This window comes from Oryza brachyantha, chromosome 8 (genome assembly GCF_000231095.2).
Source record: "Oryza brachyantha chromosome 8, ObraRS2, whole genome shotgun sequence".
In the NCBI taxonomy this organism is placed as follows: domain Eukaryota; kingdom Viridiplantae; phylum Streptophyta; class Magnoliopsida; order Poales; family Poaceae; genus Oryza; species Oryza brachyantha.
This window is the reverse complement of record NC_023170.2, coordinates 8,383,491-8,411,480: the sequence shown is the minus strand read 5'-3', so window position 1 is coordinate 8,411,480 and position 27,990 is coordinate 8,383,491. Positions and strand designations below refer to the sequence as shown.

Genomic DNA, 27,990 nt, shown 5'->3' with positions numbered 1-27,990 from the left:
CTAGCTGTGGATGGCTGCCTCAATCTCCATATCCATATGGTATCCATGGCAACTCTCCCCGCCTCTCCACCTCCCTCTCCTCCCTGTTCCGAACCACCCCACCTGGCCGCCGCCGGCCACCGCCGCCTCCCGCAAACCCCTACTCCCTCTCCCTGCTCGGTCTCGGTCTCCGCTTCCGCCTCCCTGATCGCTGGCCTAACCGCCGTCATCTCTTCCGGCCACCCCGCGAGCACCTCCTCCTTCCCCTCCATATTCCCCCGCGCTCTGCGCGCCGCCGCCGACCTTCGCCTCCCCGACCTCGGCCTCCAGCTCCACGCCCTCCTCACCAAGACCGGCCTGCTGGACCACCCGCTCTCCGCCTCCGCTCTTCTCCACCTCTATGCCACACTCGCCCCACTACCGTGCGCCCGCCTACTGTTCGACAGGATCCCCAAGTCGGCCGCCACTGTCCCCTGGAACATCATGATCCTTAGGTACTCGCTCGTATGCGCGCAACGCCACCTTCTGAGCCTGTGCTCTTGCCCTGACGCTTGCAATACCGCCTTTTTTTTTTCTGTGCAACTGTGCAAGGTACGCTCAGGATGGATTCTTGGACGAGGCATTCGAGCTGATGATGGAGATGACGGAGTGCAATGTCCCAGTCGGCGCATCCACCTGGAATGCAGTCATTGCCGGGTGCATAAGTGCCGGGGAGGGAGCACTCGCCGTCAGCTTGCTCGGTGAAATGGTTTCAGCCGGAGGCGTTATGCCAAATGTTGCCACATTTAACACGCTGCTTCATGTTGTTGCAGTGTTGGAGGGTGCCGATGTGCTCCGGGAGCTGCACGGGTTTGTGTTGCGGAACACTAGGATTGTGGGATTTGGGCATGTAGATTTGGATCGGCTCTGGGAGTCCCTGGCTGCGGGGTACATGCGCAGCTGCTGTGTTGAGTACGCTGACCGTGTGTTTCAGGATGTCAGGATGAGCACTTGCCATCTGGGCAACCTGATGATTTCAGGATTTCTCAATTCAGGGCAGAGAAAGCAAGCCTTTGATGTTTTCCGGGAAATGGCATTTGGGTGTGGTCATCAGTCCCAACATCTGCCGACAATTTCTCTCAGTATGGTTCTGCCTGAGGTTGATCTGGCAACAAAAAGAGGCCTGGAGATCCATGCTTATGCATACCGCCATGGTTTTGAGTGTGACACATCGGTATGCAATGCTCTCATGGCAATGTATGCAAAAGGAGGGAACATATACTTAGCAGACATAATTTTTCAAGGATTAGCTGATAAAGATGCAGTGTCTTGGAATACAATGATTTCAAGTTATGCAGCAATCCATGATTATGATGTTTCGTTCAAGCTGTTCCGTGAAATGCAACGTAATGCTGTGAGGCCTGATGAATATACATTTACAATGGTACTTAATGCTTGCAGTTTTGCATGCTATCTTGGGCAATCAATGGCGTTACATGGACAAATGATGAAAATGGGACTCTGTGATTCCTATGTAGATGATATGAATTCTCTAATGTCTGCATATGGGAAGTGTGGGTTGTTGGAGGCGGCTCAAAAGGTATTTGACGAGACTAATCCGAAGGATGTGATTTCATGGAATATTATCATCTCATGCTATGGTTACAGCGCTTTACCTTGGCAAGCTATCCCGCTCTTTCATCAAATGCAAGATGAAGGCTACAAACCTACTCGTGTCACATTCATAGCTGTCCTATCAGCGTGCAGTCACGCAGGATTATTAGATGAAGCATTCTACTACTTAGAGGAAATGGACAGAACCTACAATATTAGTCCTGGCAAGGCACACTATGCCTGCATTGTGGACTGCTTGGGCAGGGCTGGCCAGCTTGAAAAGGCTTATGATCTTATCAAGGGAATGCCAGTAGTGCCGACTGCTTGTGTATGGGGTGCATTGCTTAGCAGTTGCAGGATACATGGAAATATTATACTAGCAGAAATTTGTGCAAAGAATCTCATTGAGTTGGATCCTCAACATTCTGGTTACTGGATCCTGCTAAAAAACATTTACTCGAAAGCCATGAGGTGGGATGATGCAGAACAACTTCGAGCAGCTATGAAGGACAAGGGTATTAGGAAGTGCGCAGGTTATAGTTGGATTGAAATTGGAAACGGTGAGGTCCACAGGTTTCTTACTGGTGACCAGCTGCACGAACAACGTGACCACATATACGAAGTACTAGGTGGCTTAACTCGGCAAATGATGGATGAAGGATATGAAGCCTAGAAAAGATATCGGTTCGTAGACTGATTCTTAGCATACAACCTTTGTTACATTTAGAATTTAACCAGCTGAGTATTGTGCGCAATTGTGTTAATATAACCACTTTACGGTTACAATCGAATATGCTAGATATCCTTCTTTTCAACCATTTTAATATGCTGTTTTCTGGCCCTAAGGATAAAGTGTAGTGGCTTTACTGCCTTTTCTCTTGTTTTGTGCTTAGACTGCTGCGATGGAATCATTAGACAAAAAATATTTAGAATGTGAAATTGAAAACCACCGTGTTAGCCCCCATTGAGGACCACGATAAGGAGAGCATAAATTTATCATTACATGCATATCAAATCTGCAACAGTGCATCACCTAATCAAATCTTAGGCTGCTGGCTTCAATTTCCTGCAAGTCTGCCCACTGTTTTATCTTGCACAGATAGTGGAAGCAAAGCAAAGGACTACTGCCTCCTGGTAATTTGGTAAACAAAACCACAAACCAAAGATCACAAGCATCACGGGCACAGATTCTACAGGTCGATTCTTACTACCTTGGTTTCATATTTGGTTCTACCTAGATTCATTCCTGGATTAACGAATATGTTATATATATATGTTCAAATTTATTATCATTCATAAGAATATAGAAAGGTCATAACATTTTATAATATAAAACTGAGGTAATACCTCATTTCCAATTATCTATTACAGTGATTGTACCATCATTTGTCTTACGGTTTGATAATCATGTCATCATTTTGCATGATATATAACACCAAACAATTTTCTTTTGTTTTGTTCCGTAATACAAAGTACACTACTACTACCACATACTCCCTCTGTTCCATATTGATGTAATCTATGTCTAGATTCATAGATTCATTAACACCGAATATGAACTCGAACAAGAGGATTTATATGTATCTTGGCAGTTTGTGTTATAACAATTTCTTCTTTTCTTTCCTTGTTTTGGTTAGTTTCCTTGTTTCTTCTTTTCTTTCCTTGTTTTGGTTTTAGTTTCCCTGGAGCTGGCTATAACTCCACGGTTGGATTTGGCCAAATCTCTGCCCTCTACTGTTTTAATGGCTGATATTAAGCCATCTTAATCTCTTCTAATCAAGTTCTACCAGTCAAGTAAGTCCAAGGAAAATTTACCTTCTTTTTAATTAACTCATAACAGGAATAACCGATAGAATGTACACACTCTTTTTTCAAAGTTAACACACTACGTACCATCCTATTATTATGACCCCAAAGAAATAATGTATCATCTCTATTCCACGTATATGCAAGCACAGCATAACCATGTTTATCAGGCTCGGTGAATTTCTTGATATAGTGAAGCAAATAGTTTTAGAGCATGAATGCTAATATTTTGATTTCTAAAAGTTTATATTGGGTTCATCTAAAAAAGTATTGGGCATAAAAACTATACCATCCTTCAACAGAAATTTAAAAATGAATAACTTGTATTAGGAACAAATATTATTGTCCTAAATTTAGGACACAATTGAGTTAATTTTAGGCATGTGTAAGTATTAGGAATGTTTTTATAAACCTGTTAGAGATACATTTTCTTGCTTAATTTCTAAATTTTAGTTTTAGGGATCAATTTTAGACATCAACATCTCCAAGAGTTGTCTAATATAGGTCCCAAAATACAAATTTTGGTATTAGAGACTAAAAGTATTCCTCTAACAGTTGCCCAAATTAGGGACTGAATTTTTAATAACCCCAATCACCGATCTGTTTTGATCCATATTTCTATATTTTGGTCTTCCGGTGGGATGCCAATCGTACATTCGCGCCAGTATTTTCAGCTCGCGCTCAATTTTTTCGTCCGTCCAGCGTCCTCCCCGCCGCCGCCTACCTCCAGCGTCCTCCCGCGCTGCACCCGCCAGCCTGCTCCCTCGCCCCGCTGCCTTCCAGCGTCCTCCCCGCCGCCGTGCCCTCGAGCCTCCTTCCTGCGCCGCGCGCTGGCCTCCTCGCCGAGCCCGCCATCCTCCGGCCTCCCCAGCCCCGTCGCCATCCGGCCTGCTCCCAGCCGCCACGCGCTGCGGCCTCCTCCCCTCGCGCTACGGCCTCCTCTCCGCTGCCGCGCTCCGGACTCCTCATCGGCCCAGCCTGGTCCCCGGCGACGCCCCCTCCAGCCTGCTCCCCGCCACCACACCCTCAGCACCCTACAGTAAGCGTTCCCCTCTCTCTCTCCCCTTTTTTTTTTTGCAATTTATCAACCGGGACCCTTCTGTGCTAGCAATATATAGTAGTGGCTCAACACAGATATAAATTAGACTATGAATATATTGGCTTAGATGACTGTTATGCATCTCACTAGAATTGTGAACCACCTCCATTTAGCTAATCACAGATATATTGATTCAGCTTAAGACTAGAGAAATCTCTCACATGATTGTGCACTGTTATTTTGATGAATGTGTGGCCTAATAAATTTCTAGGTGGGCAACTAACAAATTTTTAGGAATCAGTTTTATGGGAATTGTTGGAGATGGAACATGTTTTTTGGACCAATTTTTTTGGGGATGACCTCAATCCAAAGTTTTTGGGGGCTAATTTTTAAGTATCTCTTGGAGGTGCTTTGTGTAGTTAAAAAGAGAGAGTACCAAAAGCATATCGTTTTGACGATTAGTTAGTGCTAGTTAGTTAAATATTAGGTGAAATTATTGTTGAAAATAATGATCACGTGAAGTTAAGACGGATCTGAACTCAATTCTGGCGATAGTTTTTGCGGTGGATCCGCATAGTACGGTGGGTTGTCACCAAGGTTCCCGAAACTGTGCAACGAACCGTTATGGCAGCCAGCCAGTAGCGTAGATACCGTGCAGTAATTGCGGAAACAATGAAAATCCTGGCAAATTTGCGTTCATAATTAGAATTCAAACTCAACTGTCTCCTGGCAAACCGTTTCTTGACAAAACCGCGTAGTTTCAGGCGATTATCACATGATCTTGGCATAAAACTGTGCAGTCGAGTCTGAACAAAATATAAATGAGAAAAATATGGAAATATAAGAATTAATTATGTAGTATATATGGTAGATGAAGGATATATTAGTTAGTAAATACACGACCTTTGCTCAAAGGAGATGGTTATGAGACCTAAGTGAGTTAAACTATAGTGGCAACCCAACATATTTGATCGGAGATCCCGTGAATTAGAACCTAGGAAAAAAAGCTTTTAGTTGACTGGAGGAGAGTAGAAACCCTCTTTGGTAAATATGCATATACTCTCTTAATCTGTAAGGTAGGTTGGCAATTGCCTTAATGTATTCTGTTGGTTTTAAATAGCAAAGATGTTCTACAGAGCATTCTTGAAACAATAAATCTATATGAGGTTGACTGTTATTCGCGGTCTATGGAGTTTTTGGGTGAATCTCTAGGAAGCTTATGAAAGACCATGGAGTATGACTTATACACTACGCCCGATGGGTAATCTACTGACGACCTGATATCAAATAAGACTTTGAATAAAACTTACTTGCACAATACTTGCAATTCAAGACGTAGTCTATTGTTTAAGTTGTGAGTAAGTGTAGCTTGGAGTTCTAGATAGATATTCAACCTTAACCGGTCTCTATCGAAACGCTGATATATAGACAATATATTAGAAATAAGCAAATTTTTGTGGGATTTTGAGATCTGGTGAGAGATTGCTGAATTAATATATGGGCCTTAGCCCATATGAAGATTAATTCTTTGGAAAATCACAAAAGCTCACCTCATGGGATGACATATGTGGAAGTTTAGTAGCACATTGCTTATTCTAGGAGAGGAGACCTCTTTATAACCTTTTGCAGTTTTGTTTTGCTGTAATTCAGTTGTGATTCGGTTTTGTTTTATCCGAATATACTGTACATGCAACGACGTAGTGTGGAGTCCAGATAAGGTACGCACGACTAATCCGGTTTGGCTAGGTGAAGTGGAGATAAGACAGGCGTCCTAATCACGTGACATGTTACCTCTATATATACCGAGCCACCACCTCGTCGTTCATCACGAAAAAGCAATCTAGGTCTTTGCCTACTCCTCTGTACTGCGCCATTGCTCGTAGTGTACTCCTTCCCGCTCATCGGCGTACACCGGTGATTGGGAGAGCAGGTCTCTGGAACCTTCGTCTTCGATGTCCTGCACCGGTAGAAGGCGATAATAAGGTTTTTGGGCAGCGTGTTTCACGACTGCTCGATAGTCTTCCATGACTGCTCGTCTACCTCTACGCTCGAGGGCCACGCATCGTCGACAACATCCAACACATTGCGTCGTACCAGATCCTCGTCAACATGATTAACAACAAAATCAGAACACTCGATACGTGTTCGCCATGTCTTTTATATACGATTATTCATGTTTTACTATATAGTATATATGTGTAGATCATGTGATCTGAGTATCATACATTATATGATTAATGTCATGATTTATTTATGGAATAAGTTTAATCATTATGTGCTTATATATTGAAGACACTGCAGAAACAGAAAGCAAACTAAATCAACTTCGTTGCACGATGGTGTCTACTTTTGTACCCTAAATGATGTGTCCATGCCTACTATAGATACAATCATTGCTCCTATCATGGATGAACAACATAATATCAAGATCAAGTCCTTCGAGTGCTGGAATCCGATTCGGCCACCTGATAAATTTAAACGGCCGCCAAATCTTCATACAAGCTCCGTTTTCGGCTCATGAGTACTTGATGGAAAGGTTTCAGAGTCTTCTTTCCAACGGATCCAGTCTCATCGTCAAATTCCATCTAAGTCATCCGCAAATGAAGAAACATGGTGTTGCGTCGCCTACCATAGGCCTTTGGGCCTGTAACTTCGTTTGGGACCCCGGTCTAAGAGGGCCTTAAGTGGAGTGCGCTCCAATCTGGTGGAGCATGACTCTAGGGCACCCTTGGTTGTCCTTCCACCCCTATAAATAGCTAGGTACCCCTTCATGGTTTCGCGGGTTTTGTTAGATTAAAGTTTAGCTTTTGCTACTTCCTTGTATATGTGTATGTGGGCGTAACCACTCGGATACTTGTTATTCGGAACCCTAACTTATCATTTGTATTTAATTCCTATTTGCAATATCAGATTGTTTTTATCTTGTTCTTGCTTGTTTCTTTGATTTGCTAGCAGGAATAAGGTTGATTTGCACCGGCAAGATCAATAACCCAAGGAGATGTGTATCGATCGCTAAGGCGCAACATAACGTCTTGTACGGTTGTAGTCGGATCGTCAACGTTTCTTTCAAATCGTAGTTATCATAACTCATCGAAAGATCGGGCCACCCCCGTGCACGTTACTAAAAGTAATATAATAGATAGGGATGGGGACAATTTCCTTGGAAGCTAGACACTGAACTAAACCATGGAAAACATTGTGTTATCGCAGTATTGGTTTGAGCATTGGTTTGATCAAGGCAGTTTGTTGTGGCTCCCGTATGAATTCCTGTATATCTCATCATCAAAACAAGACAATCCAAAGCCTTTAATGCCAATCCTAATTTTCAAATAATAGGATGTATAAAAAATGTCGGTTCTGCACTAGCCTGAATACAAACTATGACAAATTAATACATATACATCATCTCAATAAATAATTAAAATAACAAGTCTTAACGATCATAGAGGAAAAAGAAAACCGATACAGCTATAGAGAAGTAGCACCGAGCAAGGTAGACAGGGATCACTTGAGCGTACGTTTTGCAAATTTCCCAATGGAGCCTTGTTAGATGCATCTCCGACTTCTGGGGACAGGGAACAAGGAAAAACGCAAGATTGAATACAACCGTCACACTCAACAAGCCACACCAGACAAATGCAATAAATAGATTTGTGGGATACCCGGATACAGGGACAACGCTGCCTTGAACGTCAACAGCGGCGTGTGGTGGTGTGCGTGAGGAGCACTCGGCGGCATAGCTCTACCTCGCTTGAGGGAAGCTGGTTGGGGACGGTGGAGAGTGGGCCAACATGGGCTAGCATGAAATAATAGGCCGACAAAGGCCCAAGGAGAGGAGTCGAGGAGGATGGACAGAAAAGATGGGTTGGATATAAGGTTTTGGCTCAAATTGAATATGCATATAGCATTGGAAATTTTGGACAAATTTTGACATATAAACTTTATGTGGGAAATCAAATGGAATTTAGTAGATAAACCTATGAGAGGGGGATAATCAAAGATGCTTGGATTTGAATGTCTTTAAAATAAAAGACACAAAATATTTAGAAACCGTGGTATGGATCCTAGGACAGAGTGGATATGAAATAGCTCTGACTCGATGAAACTAAAGAACGAGACTTCAAGACATTTTCATAAAAAATACTCTTAAAATTTTTAGTATGTTACATTATATTCTTTTTTAAGCATCTAGTTGGCTCTACAATCATTATAATGATAATAATAACTAATAAAATATATTTATACTGTTATACAAAATTTAATTCCCGTAAATACTAATATAGTATAAAGGTTAGTGTCAGATACAGTAACTCTGACATCTGATAGTGCGGTAATCAGTGAATCGTACTAGCTCAAATCGGATCTTAGCGCTAATATTAGTGACAACTATTACTCTTCAGACGAGTTTTCTGAAAATATCTATTTATCAAAATTTCGACTTGCTCTGAAAAGCCACCAAACTGCTATGCTGCCTCAAGGTGGAGAAGCCCCATCCACCACAAATTGCTCCCGCACAAGTGCCAGACTCCACCAAGGCCACCACCACCTTATCCTTTCCCACGAGCGTGCGTATCTCCCGCACGCACGCAGGCACAGGGATCCCCCTCCCATCGCCGGTTGCCTGCGGCTCTCGTCTCTGGTAGAAGTACTGTAGTTTGCTGTCCTTCCTGTTGCCTTGACTAGCCGCTGGCCGCCGTGCCATCTCGTCATGGCCTCCGACGCGTGGCTGTCTATACCGTGCCGTTTCGTCTCGTTCCTGCCCCGCCCGATGCTCCGGGCCGCCGCCGCGCCCACACCGTCCTTGATCCGGTGCCGCATCGCAACGTCATCTTCGGCGGGGGTCCTTGGCCGCGGTTGGTCGACCTGCAGACGGCACCCAGTAGCCTGGGCCGCCAGGGCCGCTGCTGATCAGCAAGGAGGGGTGCAGCAGCAGCAGCAAGACGAAGAAGACGATGTAGTCGACACCAACGTGCTCCCCTACTGTAGCATTAACCGGAAGGAGAAGAAGACCATCGGGGAGATGGAGCAGGAGTTTCTCCAGGCGCTGCAGGCAAGTGCATGCCTGCTGCCCTGCCATCTTGTTGAATCCGTCTCCGACGGTCCTACGACAGTACTAGCTACGCTCACAATGGAATCAATCACCATTTCACCATTAAATTCATATATACCTTGTTCTTTAGGCGTTTTATTACGACAAGAAGGCTGTAATGTCGAACGAGGAGTTCGATAACCTCAAGGAGGAGCTTATGTGGGAAGGAAGCAGCGTTGTGATGCTAAGTAAGTATAAGATCCTTTTCTTCTTATAGTACAACGACACAGCAGTATTCCTGGATCACCTTCATGCCAATTGCAGTTTGGGACTATGCTTTCATGCCTTCATATAAAGCACCAATAAATATAATTGGTATAATGGCATTTACCACTCCTCAGACAAAAATAAACGTAGCCTATAGCAGTAGAATATGCCAACAAATTGTAACACGAATAGTCATATACTCATATCTCCATCATTTAGTGAATGCCAGAACTGATTGTAAGCTTCTCTTATCAACAACATTTCGCTTGGCTATGTGTAGGCAGGCTCCTGATAAGTGATAACAGATCGCTATTGTCTCATTCTTGGTTGCTCTTTCTTAGTTTTGGACCACCAAACATCTGCATGGTTCTCATTTCTCAACGACTGTTGATAACGACTGCAAAAACATGTTGGAATCAAAGAAAACGACTGCAAAAACATGTTTGAATCAAAGAAAATAGGTGGATAATTGACAGCACAGAATATATTTTTCAATTGGTTTCATAAATTTCTGAGTTTCTCAAAGAACGTTAGAATCAGAGGAGCTAGCAACAAGGAAAATGGATGAACGGCAAGCAGAGGAAAGTTTGGTCCAATTTGTAAAAAAAAAAAGCATTAGGAGAGTTTTCATCTACTCAGGCTAATGTTTTAACGCTAATGCTTAACTGTTGTATTTAAATTTTTTTGTTAGGCCCTGATGAGCAAAGGCTTTTGGAAGCATCCATGGCTTACGTGGCTGGCAACCCCATTATGACAGATGCTGAATTCGATGAACTGAAGCTGAGACTAAGAGTAGGTCTTTCTTGTCTCTAGTAATATCATACTGGTCTAATTGTACTTCTCAATGTGGTAACATGAGATAATGATGCTATGCGTGCCTTATTTTTTATGCAAAACACGTAGAATGAGATATCAATTTCAGCATTTCGAGTTGAATGGTTATTAATAATTTCTATCATGACATTCGGTTGTCACTTAGCTTCAGTACATTATTGCAGTAATGTAATCCTGAGGCTAAACTTACCTGTTATTATTTTTTTCTTGGCCAGAAAGAGGGGAGTGAAATCGTACAAGAAGGTCCAAGATGCAGTCTACGGAGTCGAAAGGTTTGACTTATTTGTTTTTGCTAGATTAATTCAGTTTTTTTTGTAAACCCAGTTTAGTAATTACACTAATCTATTGAAGCATAACAACTTAATATGGGTAATTATAATTGGAAAGCTTCAGCGTAGCAGCACTAAAATTAATTAATCGAATGCCCGTCAATTACTACAGAATAAAACTGTCATAGAAAATCAATTTGCAGGAAACAATTTCCATTCTGATAAGCACACTCAATTGTCATGTTAATGAAAGATCAGATTATTATTATTTCTAGAAGCGAATTCTATACCCCGCCTCTACATCCAACCGGATCTATGCAACCTTTTTAATGGGAACATGGCCCCTCAAACAACCCAATTTAAAACTAATCTAAAATTAATTTCTATGAAAATTTAAACTCGGAACTTTGGGGTGCTATTCATTCCCTTCCACATACTATATATTCCAAAATATAAAGAAAGAATTAACAGTTGATCCTAAAACAACCAAAGGAGCAAGGTAGGGAAAGGAATGATGGTTACAAAATGGCCACAACTCAATTTTAACAGTAGGTGGAGTATGTCGTGGATAAAAATAATCAGCAAACAATTCTTACGGCCGATCCGGAGGGTAAGGTATAAATATTTTGCAATGAACCAAAATCAAATAAGATTCAGGTTCAAGCTTGCAACCTAAGAGAAGCCCGGAATAGACTGATGGTGTCACTATTGAATTTCAACAAATAGCACCTTTTAAAACTAACCTTATAATATATATGAAAAGATTAAAAGAAATCAATGGTTAACAATAGAGTTAATTAAGCAGGAAAACCAAGAAGTCATGTATTAATCAAGACAATGCGTGAAATTAAAATATGTTTGTGATATGTTTTTAAGGTACATGTAGACTACAATAACGTAAAACAAAATTTTCTACCACGTAAATAAGGAACCATACAAGTAAAGGATCATGGATCGTTACCGCACGACGTTGTGCAGCGGAGAATGTGCTAAGCAGCTGAAATATCAACGATCTGACATGCGCCCATGTAGAGAGAGTAGCCCAACTTTCTCCTCCACATGCATGCACCTCACAATGTAACTTTGTTGACAGCACTGGAATCTCGCAATGCATCTTCTAGTATCGACACGTCGAGGGAAAGAACACCATGCACGGATGAGCTAGCATCCAAGTGTAGGTCGGGTTCGACTCGGGAGGAGGATGGCTAGGGTCTTCTCACGCATGGAGCAAGCTTCCTCGCCTTGTATATATAAGATATGAAACTGGGGCTTGTAGGCCCATAGGTGTCCTACGAGGATCTCTATCCGAATTGATTTTATATCGGATCAACATCTAATTCCTATATTCCAGCCCACTAAATTTGTGACCCATAGGTTCATGAATACTCGGTTGTAACCAAAAATCTTCTTTTTGATCCACATGTCAACAATGGCTCCTAACAGAACATATTAACCCATCGAACAAACAGAAAGATCACATTGGCTGAACCTATAGTGAATATTTATATTAATACATTTGCCTTACGATATCGGTTAAGCTCAAGGCTAGATATGTGTCATCCTTTTAATAGGTTAATTATTCACTCGATCCTATAATAGATTAATTAACTCTTCAACAACCTTTGGCATGACCATGTTCTTGCATAATATGTTACCGAGGGGCCCAAAGATATCTCTCCAATAAAGTGGCAAATTCCATCTTTGTTATTCACATACCACTATATGTTCCATAGTATGCCTAAATAATAATTTTATAACTACCTAGTCACTTTAATAGTGTCTACACAATCCACTACATATGTTTGAAACCATGATAATCTCAAGTGTAAATATTATACATCAACAATCAATGAGAACACTGATGTCACATCACATATAGCTATCGTCGTATCTCACGATGAATCTATTCAACGACATGTTCTCGAACATGTGTCCACATGATCAATTTGGTATCTTCATACATGCTCGATAAAACATGAGCATCAATCAATACATATGCTGATCTAATCATATTTCTTGCATATATAATATTTGATGAGGGAATCTTTGAAGAAATAGTCTTATAAATGAATCACATATTCATTAATCAATAAAAAATTATGTATCTCAAAGAACAATGTAAGATAAATATGTAACACAATAATCACTATGATAGCCTCTAGGGTATATCACTAATATTTTTATCATTCAAGCATCATTATACCATAGTCTACTACATAGGGGGTGTCTAATATGCGATCGGTCGCGGGCGCGCCGCGCTAGCGATCGGTTTAGTATGTCCCTGGTCTCTCACATGTATTTATACACACTTTATACATGCAAATTTAGAGGTGATTTGATATGTTTTTGGACTCCGACTCACGGATCAGTTCGTGAGTTGCAACTCACCGTAGCTTGAATATATATATATATATATATATATATATATATATATATATATATATATATATATATATATATATGAAGTCTCTATCCTACTACCAGGTGTAGCTACTCACTTCACGTCTAAGGTGCAGAAACACATCAATGTATATTTCTGCTGTCTTCCAACAGAAAATAAAAACTCTATACATATAATTGTATCATTCATATGAAATTTAACAATGTCTATACTTTCTATTGGATGGGAGCAGAAACAGTTATGAAAGTGTTTCTCACCATGGACGTAAAGGGAGTAGCTACACCTAGTAGGAGGATCTAATTTTCCGCCTCTATCCTACTAGCAGGTGTAGCTACTCCCTTCACGTCGAAGGTGTAGACACACCTCTATACATATTTTTTCTCTCTTCCAACAGAAAGTACAAACTCTATACATGCAGTGATATCATTCACATGATATTTAATAGTGTCCATACTTTCTATTGAGTAGAAGCAGAAACAATTATGAAAATGTTTTTCATCATGAACGTGCAGGGAATAGCTACACCTAGTAGTAAGATCTAATTTTCCTATATATATGTATATGCCCATAAACTTTATATACGTAAACTTTATACACATAAACTTTGTATCATACGAACTTTATATATATACGCACATACATACATATAAAAATTATATACACAAAAAATAATAGATATAAACTTAATATATAAAAATCTTTATACATATAAATTTATACATGTAAACTTTATACACATAAAATAAAAAAATATACTTTACCCATATAAAGTAAAAAAACAGTTGTTTATATAGTAGTATACCCATGACATGATGACAAGGTGGGGCGTCGGCCCACCAACTTTATGGGCTTGGAATTGGGCTCATCACTGAGCAAGCAGCAGCACAATACACTGGATTTTGGGAGTGTTCGCGTGCGAGCGCACGCCCGCGTGAAATAGACTTTTCCTACTACATATCCAATTGGTGAAGTTAAACTATAGATTAAACTAAAACTACTAGGTACACACATGTTCTAAGTACAAATAGCATCGTTCCTTTTTTTTACTAGGATCAACACTAGTTTTATTAATCACGTGAACCTGGCAAGGTAGAAGATCAGTACAATATCAGAAAATTCTAGGTACCGCGGCGGCGACGTGCAATCTTGAACAATGCACAAATGAACGGCTCTCGATGCGACGATGCATCGTAGGAGAAATTAGGTGATCATGGGAGAGATTATTTGAATAGCGCCCCACTTAACATGTTCAGCACGAGTTTGATTATATGCATATTTAGATTGGATGAGAAACTAGGTAATCCGGTGGCTAGGGCAAAAGAAAACTGACTTAACGCGCTCGCTGATCCTTGTCAAGTCGTCGAGATGACGTCGGCTGTCGTGTCTGCCTAAGGCCCTCAGCTGCGTAGTCTCGATTATGGTAGGCTAGGCTGCTACAGTCTACAGGCAATCATCATTAATTTGTTGGTCTGCACGAAATGCCATTTGTTGGCTGTTATTTTGACTGAGCAACAGAGAAAATGGCTAAAGCATATGTGTCAAAACTTCAAGCCCAGTGGTTGGTGCATGTGGCACCGCTCACCTTATAACCGTAGATCCGCCCCTGCCAATCAAGCCGGAAGCAACAATTGCGAGCAGTCCATCCCTGAGGAGCCATGAAAAGAAACATGTCTAGTATGGGAAAGACTGGTGATGCTTATCATTGTATTGTGTCATATGTATATTGGTCATTAATGATGTATATATGATAATGGTGATTACGTAGGAGATGAAAAGGAACTAAGGAAGGGTGATCAGTTGGAACCGGTAGCACACCTGGCAAGAGATTGATGATGCGTTTATGGATAATGTTAATGGTTCGTTGATCAAGGTGCACTTTTGATTAGATTAACGCTCAATTTTTTTTTTGCATTTGCTACTTGGACCTTAAAGCTTCAGAGCAAGATAGACATGCAAGTCTGTGAATTTTTCACATTTTATCCTTTTTCGTAAAAAAATTTCACAAATTCATAAACATTACCCAAAAATAGACATGTAGCGCCGTGGCATAACAGCTCAACGCTGCAATGTGTCAGATCAATCAACCCCACCTCGGCACCACGCCTCGTGGCGTTGAGATGTCCCTAGTACAGATCCTCTCATTTGTGACGGTCCGCCATATGCCTGGGCTATTGGGTCGTCAGAATGAATTCATCTTAATCGGGCCTAAAATGAGTACGTCATAGATGTAGTCGCACAGCCGAATCTAGGTGCATACGCTTAGGGCCCGTCAGAGATGATACTCATCTGTGACGGATAGAAATGTATGCCCGATTGAGATGGTCTCTGTCGATGATTTGGATATCGGCAATATATATGGGGTGGCTAGCGAGGCGTAAAGATCAATGGTTAGAACGAAGACACAGGGTTACCCAGGTTCGGGCTCTTGACTAGCGAGATAATACTCTACTCCTACTTGGCGATTTTATTGGATTGTGGGCAGATCAACTAGAAGATAGTCGATCTAAATATGCCGTCTGTCTGGCCGTCCCCATGAGGGGTGCCCCTGTCCCTCTTATATAGCGGGGGATAGGGCTTACAGATAAAGTCCTAATCTGATGAGACTAAGATCTATCCTAATTCGTTTACAACTCGGATCCGGTATAGGCGGCATGCAATCCAGCCGTAACCAAACTCCGGTTGATACCGTACAGATATAATCTCCTTCCTATTCGGTACCCCTATGACTGTATGTATACATGTAGTCTACGAATACCCCTAGTACAGGTATTCCACAGCAGCCCCCGGAGTCGTACATAGCCGCGCAAATCATCCGTGTAGATTGTTGATCGTCAGGCGTATCTTCACACAGTATGCTTGACGTTATCCGAGTGCTTCCTGGGTGCTCCCCGAGTGCTTTCCGAGTGATCCCAAGTACTCTGTGATGATTGTAGAGGCTGTGAATGGCTCCGAATGGAAGAAAGGAATAGGTGCATCGAAGATGCACCTATTAGGTGTAGCTCTCGACTCTATGCTTAAATGCGTAACAATTAAACATAGTCTTTTTGAAGACTGTATAAAAAAGGCCTAGGTGCATCGGAGATGCACCTAATAGGTGTATCCCCGACTCTATGCTTAAATGCGTAACAATTAAACATAGAGTCTTCTATGGACTGTTACCCAAGAGATGTTTCTCGAAGTTTCGAGTTTTCCGACTCGAGCAACATTGTTTTGAGTGCTTTCGGACCTGAGTGATACCCAGCTCTGGTTGCTCTCTCCGAGCGATTTGAACCCGAGTGGTTTGGAGATGGTTTTTGTGCCGTGTCTCCCCAGACATATAGCCTGCGGCTACGTTCTGCCCGTAGGGTAGGTTATGCCAACTGGCTTAACCATTACAGCCGAGTAGTTAGTACCGAGTAGTTTAGGCACAGGCTAAAAAGCGCAATTAAGTGCCATGGGCGATATCGACCGACGCCTGCCCGAGTGCGGCCTTGGACCCATAACATAGGCATACCGTCGATTCCCGAAATGTGAGAAATCACGAATTTTATGTCACCGTTTGGGCGAACCATAAACTCGCAACGTTCTCGTCGACATGGTATCAACTATACCAGCATCGAGTTTTACGCATCGGTCCGCTAGGCCCTCGGAGGGACATAGTAACACTTAGTCGATTTTGGAGATTTGGAGCCGTTGAACTGTTTTAGTTCGGCAATTTTGGAGATTTGGTGCGATAGAGCACCCGTGCCACAGTAGCCGATCTCGAGGCCCGACTTAATGTAGTCAAAGCTACTTGGGACCGGTTTTCTTCTGTAGCCTTGGCGATTTTTGGGTCATTCGAGACTATGGCTACTAGCTTCAGCTCTATGCCACTCAATAAAATCCTTGAGAGGCTTTAAAGAGGTACCCGGGCGCGTGGCCGAGGAGGTGAGGGACATGGCAATGATCGTAGCTCGTCAAGCCTTCGACATAATAAAGTAATGCCCCTAGGTAGTCTTTTTAGCCATTGTCGAAGATTTTATAGCCGATTGCAACTCGGAGAAGGTGTTGGCACTAGTGGGGGAGGCTGAAGCCAGTGCCGACTCCATAGTTTGGACCTTTTACTTGCAAATAGGGAATATGGCAATTAGCAGTAACCTGTCTTTTGCGAGACATTTGTTTGTCTGTAATGTAAATTGTTTTGCTATTGCTTTAAGTTTTTATTCTGATTTAGATCTCGTAATCTGAAATGAGCTGTGTAAACTTGTGCTATGTACCCATCCCGACAGCCCTTGAGTAGATTTAGCCAGCGCGGAGCGTAGTGTATTGCTTGGTTTGGTACGGTAAATAGGGCGTAGCCGCGAAGTTTGTTTAGCTTTATTTAGGTATTGATTTCGTGTTCGAGAAAAAGAGCTTTTAAACAACAGACTTTATTAGAAGAACCGTATGACATGGTACAGTGTAGCCCCCGACTGGCTTGCTGAGGGTAAAAACCACTTGGCGTGGGCAGTCAAAGGATGTCGAAAGAAGAAACTTTTATAGAAAATGTACTAAGTATGAAAGGAACTTAGCTGTTTGATATTCCATAAGTTCTCTCGTTGATGGTGATGATGAGGGTCGACATACGAGTGCGATCACGATTTGGTGGTGACGATCCTGATGTCAAAAAGAGACGTGGCCAACATGGTAAATAGATTACCACTTGGCTGTGACGAAGTTGATGCGTCCAACACGGTGGCGGTGCATCCATTCGGTGTGGTGATGGGATCACCACTCGGCGAGGATGAAGTCGGGTGTGGCCGACTTGGCGGAGAGATCTCCATTCGGCGACGATAATCTTGGTGGTGACGAAGTTGATGAAGAACCTACGACCTTTTGTTGGAAACTTGGGTCATTGATGACCATTCATTTCATCTTGATCACTTGGCCTATTTTTGCTAATAGTCTTTTACTGTTGTATGTCTCTTAGTCATGAGATGAGTTGGCTTCGCGGCGTGTGCCCATCCCGACAGCCCCCGGGCGGACTTAGCCAGCGCAGAGCGTAGCGTCATTTACCCAGTTCGATACGGTGAGTAGGGTGTAGCCATGATGTCGTATAACCGCATCCAGGCATCGATCCAGTAAACAGATAAAGAGCTTATGAGCAATAGATTTGATTTCCCTGATTCTTGTCCTCTGAGTCGTCATGCCGGTCGGAACGAGATGCAGAGATTGCATCTGCCGATGCGGCATAGGAGTTAGCCACATCAAAGAGATCCTTGACCGTAGTTGGCTCTTTGCGAGTGAATTTCGCAATTAATGGCTCATCTTTCACGCCTTTGCAAAAGGTGGCGATGACTATGTCATCCTTGACGCCGGGGATGGAATTACGAACCTCAGAGAACCGTTTGATATAGGCCCGGAGAGATTTGTTCTTCTTCTGTTGGACTTGGTATAGATCGTATTTGGATCGTGGCCTATCGTAAGTGCCCTGGAAGTTGGCTATGAACCGATTACGGAGTTCTGCCCAGGAGTCAATAAACTGTTTGGGGAGCCCCAACAACCAATGTCTAGCCGAGTCATGTAGAACGACTGGTAGATAGTTGGCCATTGCTTTAGTGTCACCGCCAGCTGCTCGGATAGCCATGGCGTACACCGTTAGCCAAGCCTTGGGGTCGGTGGAGCCGTCATACTTCTTGATACCAGTCGGCTTGAAACCAGTCGACCAAGTAAGCTGGCTCAAGTTTTTGGTGAAGGCCGCTACACCGTTGACCATGTCGGTGTCTGAGCTCTCGGGTGACCGATGCCTAGACCCCCGGCTATGGCTCCGATGTTCGCGGTCCCGACAATGACCTTCCTAGCAGGCTTGACGTTGGCGTCCGATCTTTTGGCGGAGGTTGAAGCTATCTTTTTGGTAGACACGCTTCTTCTCGGTCTCAAGGTCTTGGCGTTGTTTATCCAGTCGGCGGATTTCGTCATTGAGGCGGCGTTGCTTACTAGCTGTGTCTTTCCTCTGCTCTGGGTCGTCATTGAGATCCGGATGGTCGTTTGGAAACGTTCGATCTAGATCGGGGTGACCTAGACGACTGAGCCTTTGACCGTACCGGTGGTGTTCCTGAGTTGCGTTGCAACGAGTATTGGATCGCAGCTGTAGTCACCATTGCCTTGATCTTGGTGATGGTTTCAACCATCGGTAGATCTTGTTGAGGTAGCTGCTGAACGACGTCGCCGAGTAGATCCGCCGCCGCTTGGACGTTTTGTCGAGGGGTCTTAAAAACTGCATGCCCCTCAACCCGTGTGTGGAGTAGATCGCGCTGCACTTTGCCCGACTGGCTCCTTAGTTGTTCGCGAGATTGATTCTCGCGTTGGCGTCTGGCTTTATCTTCAAGTCGATGGCGTTCGTCTTCCTGCCGCTTTTCTCTAGTCAGCTTGGCTGCTTGCTACTCTTGTCGCTTCTTCTCAGCTTCGTTCGCTGTTCCCCGAGTGATGGTGAAGACCTCTCTAGGGGGAATGAAGCTTCCCGAGCTGCTGTAGGTGTCTGATGCGGCAACTTGAGCCGTCGGCTTTACATTGACCTCAATCCCGAGCGGCGGAAGTGCCGACTCAGGAGACTGCGGCTTGGTGTGGTGAGATCTAGATTGGATCTCATCTTGAAGCAGCGCCGAGTTGTCTGGTTCAAAGCGGCACACCTCCTCCATAGGCCCAGATGAATCTGAACATGTGTAGGAGAGCGCACCACCCTGATCGGCGAGGAAGTTGATGCCACCAAACTTGAAGGTTTGCCCCAGGACAAACTTTGTCTTCATGATCTTCGAATTTGGGTCCATCGATCTCGTCGAAGACCTCGGAGTAGCTTCGCCTACCTAGCGCGCCAACTGTCGACGATTTGGATGTCGGCAATATATATGGGGTGGCTAGAGAGGCGTAAAGATCAATGGTTAGGACGACACAAGGTTACCCAGGTTCGGGCTCTCGACTAGCGAGATAATACCCTACTCCTGCTTGGCGATTGTATTGGATTATGGGCAGATCAACTAGAAGATAGTCGATCTAAATATGCCGTCTGTCTGGCCGTCCCCATGAGGGGTGCCCCTATCCCTCTTATATAGTGGGGGATAGGGCTTACAGATAGAGTCCTAATCTGATGAGACTAAGATCTATCCTAATTCGGTTACAACTCGGATCCGGTGTAGGCGGCATGCAATCCAGCCGTAACCAAACTTCGGTTGATACCACACAGATATAATCTCCTTCCTATTCGGTACCCCTATGACTGTATGTATACATGTAGTCTACGGATACCCCTAGTACAGGTATTCCTCAGTCTCAATTATTTCAATCGGGCTAAACTATCAAGCCCGTCAGAGATGACACTCATCTCAATCGGACCTAGATTATGGCCCGTCACAGATGAATCTCATATCTGACGGGCCATGATTATGGTCCGTCATTGATGACCCTCATCTCTGATGGGCCTAAATTATGGCCCGTCACTGATGACTCTCATCTCTGACGTGCCTAAATTATGGCCCGTCACAGATGACTATTTTTAAATATAACAATTTTCAATGATATTTTTAAATACTAAATGATTTCAAATGAAAAAATTATTAACGACAAAGTTGTATAACTTTTGAAGATTTACAAATTTTATTTTGGTCATTTTCTATATAATGTTTTTTGAACAATTTGAATTTGAATTTGAAAATATGACAACTTCAAAACAACATTTTCAAATACTAAATGATTTCAACTAAAAAATTTATCAACAATAAAGTTTTATAACTCATCAAGATTTTTAACTTTTATTTTGGTCATTTTTATATATCTTTTTTAAAACAGTTTGAATTTAAATTTAAAAATACAACAACTTCAAACAACATTTTGAAATACTAAATGATTTCAACTAAAAAGGTCATCAACAACAAAGATGTATAACTCATCAAGATCTATAACTTTTATTTTAGTCATTTTGTCATCCGATAAAGTGTTAGTAACATTGTTCATAAAATTAACATATCTATGTTATAGTTTATAAACTAGATGAGAGATATGTGTTATAGTTTATAAACTAGATGAGAGATATGTAAATTTTATGAACAATATTACTATAACTTTATCGAATGAAGAAATGACCAAAATAAAAGTTATAGATCTTGATGACTTATACGTCTTTGTTGTTGATGACTTTTTCAAGTAAAATCATTTAGTATTTCAAAATGTTGTTTGAAGTTGTCATATTTTTAAACTTAAATTCAAACTGTTCAAAAACATGTTGTGTAGAAAAATAAACAAAATAAGAGTTATATATATATTGATGAGTTACACAACTTTGTTGTTGATGACTTTTTCGGTTGAAATCATTTAGTATTTGAAAAATATTATTTAAAGTTGTCATATTTTTAAATTCAAATTCAAATTGTTCAAAAATGTTATATAGCAAAAATACCAAAGTAAAATATATCTTGATGAGCTATATGTCTTTGTTATTGATGACTTTTTAGTTGACATCATTTAGTATTTCAAAATATTGTTTGAAGTTGTCATATTTTCAAATTCAAATTCAAACTATTAAAAAAATGTTGTATAGAAAACTGAACAAAATTAAAATTATAGATAATGATGAGTTATACAACTTTATTGTTGATGACTTTTTCAGTTGAAATCATTTAGTATTTGAAAATATTGTTTGAAGTTGTTTTATTTTTAAATTCAAATTCAAATTGTTCAAAAAATATTATGTAGCAAAAATACCAAAGTAAAATATGTATTAATGTGATTGTGTTAAATATATTGATAATTGTGTTTGTGAATGAATATATATGAATTGGGGAGGATGTGGCATCCTGGCCCAGAGGTTAATAGGATTAATATAATACTCATACTAACAAATTACAATTTATTTCTCGAAAGCAATATTCAAAGGAACTATGAGGTTAAGCGTGCTTGGCTTAGAGCAATTTCCTACTAGGAAGACACACGACTAACCAAATGCTCGTCAGAGATGACCACCAAAGAGGCACAAATATTACAAAATTTATTTATTTTAGGCCCGTCAGAGATGAGAGTCATCTATGACATGCCATAATCTTGGCCCATCAGAGATGAGTCATCAGTGACAGGCCATAATCTAGGCCCGATTGAGATGATTGTCATATGTGACGGTCGGATGTCCGATTGAGATATTTTCTCACATCACTGACCTTAGTTTAGTGACGGAAAACATGCCCGATAGAGATGGCACTTTAAGTCCGTTAGAGATAACCGATTCCGTTCCAGTGGTTATACCATCGACAAATAGGTCTATTTTTGGGTAATGTTTCTGAATGGGTTCATTTTTAAAATTTATTTGTAAAAAGGGCTAGATTGTGAAAAAAATCACTGCAAGTCTTCTTGAATTTATAATTAAGCTAGTGGCTCGTGTAACAACATCATATGTCTTCTACACAAGCTTATTCTAAGCTCTAAACCTGTGAGGAGAAATATTCATAATCATATGCGCAACACAAAATTGAATATTAAAATTAAAGAATTATCCGCAATCAATCATTAAACAAATTATGGTAACAATTGCTTGTTGTTTTATCAATGCACAGAAGCAAAACCTAAGTTAATCTTCAGTCCTTTATTGAAAATAACATATCTGAATTCATCCATGCTATATCACTATATGTAGTTGTGTATGTGGATATATATACCTAGCTTTACTGAACTTAATCTAGAACACGACATACTGGAGGAGCAGATCCATTTCACACACGTCGACTATGTTGAATTCAGCACCATTAGGCAAATAATTACACTTAAGCAACAAATTACCAAAAATTACTTACTGAAGTGAGCATTTAAGGTAGTTAATTGCAACCTGCGCTACGAGTTGCCGTTGACCATTTTATTTAAAGACCATGCTGAACTTCTCAACAGAATACAGCTATAATTTAGCAAACTTCATACCCCTCTCAGTGTATACTTATTTACTTGGAGCAGCTACTTCAACGAATTATAATATTGCATTGGAAGGTTACGTCATTTTAGTCAGGATGGCTAGTTATGAGTTATCTGACTAAATGGCCCGTAACCCATGAAGTAAAAATTGCCATCTCAAAGCACATAAATTTCATTGGAGGTATACACAGCTCTAGATAAGAATTGAATACCTGTCAGTGTCAGCACTATATTAGAGTTGAAGCAAACATTATTATTGACTTCCATTGTCGTAATATGTCTATATGTGTCTTGCACTATTTAATATTTAGTGAATTAACAGATAAATTGCATTTATGTTTAAAAAAGGCCCGAAAACCATCTCTAAAATATTTTACCTTTTTGAAAACAGTGATATGAATATTTCCAGCAAAGTGTTATAATCGAGCGGCAAAAAACATAACCATCCAACCATGTCATTTCGAAAATGAAAAAAAACAGAGAGTAGTTTAGCTTAGAGAATTAGTCCCTCAGGATATTTCGCACGACGCCATTGACTTTTAGGTCCACGTTTGATTATCCGTCTTATTTAAAAATCTATGTAGTTATTAATTATTTTGATATGATATGATATATTATTATAGGAACTTGAAATATGATGAACTTTATTAGTTATATAATTTATATATTTGGATAAGTTTTTCAAATAATATGAACGGTCAAATAGATCTAAAAGTCAATGTCGTCATATAAAAAAATAAGAAAAATGTGTATTTCATAAAGACGTGACCTTACTCACATCAGAACATCATTATTCTGGGTACTGATATGATGCCACTTAGTTATCCTAATAATTTTGCAATTTTCGCAGGTTTACAGTGACTTGACGGTCGACTACTTCAAGATGTTCCTGCTAAATGTTCCAGCAGCTGTTGTAGCTCTGACACTGTGAGGGTTATATATTAAAATGGTCTTATGATATGATGTCAGAGATATTTCTTATTGCATTAAACCATGTTTAATTGATTCTATTTTTTTCTTGACCAGATTTATGGTCATTTTTTACGTTGACTACGGATCATTGTTGTTTTTAGTAGTTTCGTTTATCTAATTTAAATATTATGTTTATATCTAATATACATTTCTTGTTCGCAGATTCTTCTTCCTAGATGATTTGACAGGTTTTGAGATCACGTATCTTCTCGAGGTAAGAAACCAAACATAATATACCTTAGACGTGAAGGAAGTAATTATACCATAGAATCTAATTTTATATTTATATATATATTGTGTGTGAATGATTATGGGATACCATCTGTGTGCATGGGCCAATATGTGAAGGTGGATTGTTAGAACAGTCTTGCATTGGTTATGAAAGGGTAAAAGAGCAAACATATAGGTGTGGAAGCCCCTCACCTCACTAGCTTGTTTTTGGGTGGTAAATATCCTTTACGATCAAACAAACCAGAAATTTATATGAAATTTATATGGGAGCTTTGAAGTGCACTAAAAATAATCCTACTGTGTAGGCCCTAATATAGGAGAATGTGTATTGTCAACACTAAGGGTAATATGAAAAGTATGGGAGTAACTCCAGAGGGATCATGACACAAGTCTCAGGCATATATGGGAAAGTTTTCCATTACTAATTGAAGTTATTTGCATGAATTGCGAGAGGTAGAAAAACAAAAAAGAACAATGGTTATACGATAGAAGCAATTGTGTTGGTTCTTGTTTTTGAAGTTTTAACATCATTTACCTTGTAGTTGTAGATTAAATAGCTTCTTTAACTGATCTTTGCCAAGCTGCTAATGTGAGTTGAAAGTTTCGAATGATCCTGGCATGACATTACTTCCATATTTTCCAACAAGCTATAAGAGTGTTTGGCTTGTTTAATTAAAACCATTGTTAACTTATGGCCTACAATTGATGTTGCCATACCTATGTGCTCTCCATGTAATATGCATATATGGATCCTTCCAGAAAATAAATATCATGGTAATGACATGATCGACCATCTAAAAGGGAGTGGGATCCCGTGCAGTCACAACTAGGACCGCACATTAGGGATTGCATGCAATCACGACCATCCATTTTTTCATTGAACGGCTGAGATTTGATGCTACAGTTTTACTGCTACAGTGACTCTTCCCTGGGTAAATAGTGCACCATACAGTCTAAACCCGGATTTGCATCAAACGGGACTGCTTATATTGTAGTCATACTAGCTATTGCACATGATCCAGATCCATCTAAAAGTAAGCTGCAATGTTGTTCTCGAAATACTCGCCGTGGTAGACTGGCCGGTGATTCTATTAGGTCAATCTCAATACATATTTCATGACATGACGGTGTCATACACATTAAATAGGATGTTACATCAGTAAAATTACTGACTTGATAGGATCATTAAATGAGGGAGTTTTATGAGATGAGAGAGGAGTTTTATTTCCATAAAACTCATCTGGCTCGGTTCTCGGTTACCTAGTTTACGGTTTTTGGTAACTACGTCATAAAATTATGCATTGAGATTCTACATGCGCGTCAGACCCTACAGTGGATTTGACACCACAAAAAACTTTGTTATTAACCGATTGTGTTGATGAATGATGCAGTTGCCAGAGCCTTTCAGTTTCATCTTCACATGGTTTGCCGCACTGCCTCTAATTTTTTGGGTAGCACAGGCAATTACGAGTGCCATAGTGAAGGACTTTTTAATTTTGAAGGTAATTTTTTTTGTCTTACCATACATCGTGGTTGTGTTTAGCTATGTTACAGTGTGATAAATCTTTTGATAATTAGGGACCATGCCCGAATTGTGGCAACGAAAATCTTTCGTTCTTTGGGACTATACTGTCAGTGCCTAGCGGTGGTGCAAGCAACAGTGTGAAATGTGCAAAGTATGGTTTGAAATCTAGTTCTTAGTTTATTATACATTTTTATGCCATATTCCAACTAATGTGATTACTTTGTATGTTTATCAGTTGTGGCAGTTCATTGGTATACGATTCTGCATCCCGATTGATTACACTTCCGGAAACAGCTGAAGCTTGATTGAAGATCACTTTGGTGACTATCCTAATGACCTGTCTATAAACTGCGTACTTTCCCATACTTCAGTATTTGCACTGTTGATAATATGGAGGTTGAGGATCATCCAATAGTTTCAACAAACGTAAAATTTCTGCAGAAGAGTAATCGAATCGACATTTCAAAGAAGTTAAGGGGAGACGCATATCTGGAAATGGTACACGAATTGCAAACAACGTAACTGGACAGATAAAAAAAGTACACCCTCCGGTTTTTATGTTTGACACCATTAACTAGACACTTGAAAAGAAAAATACAATTAACATTTATTTTATCATGGGTTGTTTTATCATGAGAAGTATTTTAAATTTGATAATAATTTTACATATTTACATAGAAGTTTTGAATAAAACTGATTAAATATATATTAAAAAGTTAGTGCATCAACACATTACAAGCTGGAGGAGTACGTACACAGTGAATAATGAACTTGTCTCTAGATATAAGTATATTGAAATCTAGCACATGAAATTGATTTTCATCATAACATTTTGCATGAATGCAGAATATGTATACACTGTAATTTCTTCAAAACTTTTGATATACCTAGAGAAAATAAAATTTGCAACTCTTGTGCTAGCTTGTAGTGATATACCTAGAGAAATATATTGAATGTGAGAATGATAATTATTTACAGTTTGCTTGGTGGCATCTAAAAAATCACGGAGTTGGAAAATACCCATTGTGTCATTGACATATTGACATGTGGGCCTTGGACCCCCATTCCATTCTCACATGCGACGTCAATTTGCAGCCTGTGTATCTTTATGATGGTATTTTTGCTAATTTTCTCTTAATAAGATGAACCACACTCCAATCTTACATTGGCAGGATGCAGGAGCTGCACAAAAAGTAACTTGTGTCTACCATGGATAGCAAGATGGACTGATGAACATTTATCTCGTGACAATCGTGTACTGGAGCATCCTTTTGTATTGCATAGCCTGCCTCTTTAAAAATTGTATATATTTGCATTTCCTAACAAATAGCTATAACCAATATACTGTATAAATTAATACTTTTGAGAGTTTATATTGTACATGAAGTTGAACTATCCTCATATAATGATGAATGCCTGATTGACCTCTTGTTTATTATTAAAGGTTAACGGATGTGACTACAAATTAGGTGTAGGATCACAACAGAGTAAAACACCTACTACCAGAGAGGGGTGAATGGTAGGTATAACAAAAAAAAACCTAAATCTTTTCGCGAAAATAAAAGATTACCTTCACAAAAGCCTTATCGAAGCCTCCGGTCGTACTGCGTTTATGCCACCGGTCAGATCGACGTTATGTGGCTGGTCAGACCGCTCGCATACCCTCAGTTAGACCGATGTTATGTGGCCGATTAGACCGCCAGCCTACCTGCGGTTGGACCGTCGGGATCTTGAAAAAACACCGATCGACAATGCTTTAAGATGTAGATTGAATCTCTCGACTTTTATTGATCAACTAGTGCTTACAAAGTGCATAGAAAGCACTCCTAACAAAAACTTTCGATCTATTATCGAAATAGAGTCGAAACGCTAATTTTCTCTCACAAACGACACCAAAAAGCTCATCGGGGGCATACCCCTCGGTATCTATTTATAACCTCGATGTGGTTATGCAAATCTCACGTATCTAGCACGAATTAGGACTCCCAATCTCGTGGGAAACCTATCCTTATCTGTAACAAACCATATCTCTATCTCTAATACAACAAATCTTCTCAAATCCGGACTCTATCCGAATTCAACTCCATATTTCATACGCACACAATATCTCCATCGTATACCATATGAAATCTTCACCAACCACGTGCATTGAACTCTAGCCTA

The 27,990-nt window shown here is 40.5% G+C and overlaps 2 protein-coding genes across 5 annotated transcripts; both read left to right on the top strand.

The window, feature by feature from the left end:
* Window positions 1–22: 22 nt before the first annotated feature.
* On the top strand, window positions 23–2,878 carry LOC102702961 (pentatricopeptide repeat-containing protein At4g16470-like). 2 transcript variants are annotated; one of them, XM_040526875.1, is made up of 3 exons: window positions 23–473; window positions 571–2,256; window positions 2,672–2,878. In XM_040526875.1, the coding sequence occupies exons 1-2, from the start codon at window positions 37–39 to the stop codon at window positions 2,243–2,245; spliced, it is 2,112 nt and encodes a 703-aa protein (XP_040382809.1). In that variant the 5' UTR covers window positions 23–36; the 3' UTR covers window positions 2,246–2,256; window positions 2,672–2,878. The 2 variants fall into 2 exon arrangements, with proteins under 2 accessions (XP_040382809.1, XP_006660042.2); XM_006659979.3 differs by lacking the exon at window positions 2,672–2,878 and having other exon boundaries at window positions 571–2,555.
* A 6,078-nt stretch (window positions 2,879–8,956) lies between these two features.
* LOC102702681 (PGR5-like protein 1B, chloroplastic) lies at window positions 8,957–27,213 on the top strand. 3 transcript variants are annotated; one of them, XM_040526753.1, is made up of 10 exons: window positions 8,957–9,467; window positions 9,598–9,694; window positions 10,405–10,505; window positions 10,763–10,819; window positions 23,950–24,026; window positions 24,234–24,285; window positions 25,694–25,804; window positions 25,881–25,978; window positions 26,063–26,147; window positions 26,806–26,993. In XM_040526753.1, the coding sequence occupies exons 1-9, from the start codon at window positions 9,126–9,128 to the stop codon at window positions 26,130–26,132; spliced, it is 1,005 nt and encodes a 334-aa protein (XP_040382687.1). In that variant the 5' UTR covers window positions 8,957–9,125; the 3' UTR covers window positions 26,133–26,147; window positions 26,806–26,993. The 3 variants fall into 3 exon arrangements, with proteins under 3 accessions (XP_040382687.1, XP_040382688.1, XP_015696123.1); XM_040526754.1 differs by lacking the exon at window positions 26,806–26,993 and adding an exon at window positions 26,269–26,409; XM_015840637.2 differs by lacking the exon at window positions 26,806–26,993 and adding an exon at window positions 27,000–27,213 and having other exon boundaries at window positions 8,960–9,467.
* The last annotated feature ends 777 nt before the right edge of the window (window positions 27,214–27,990 follow it).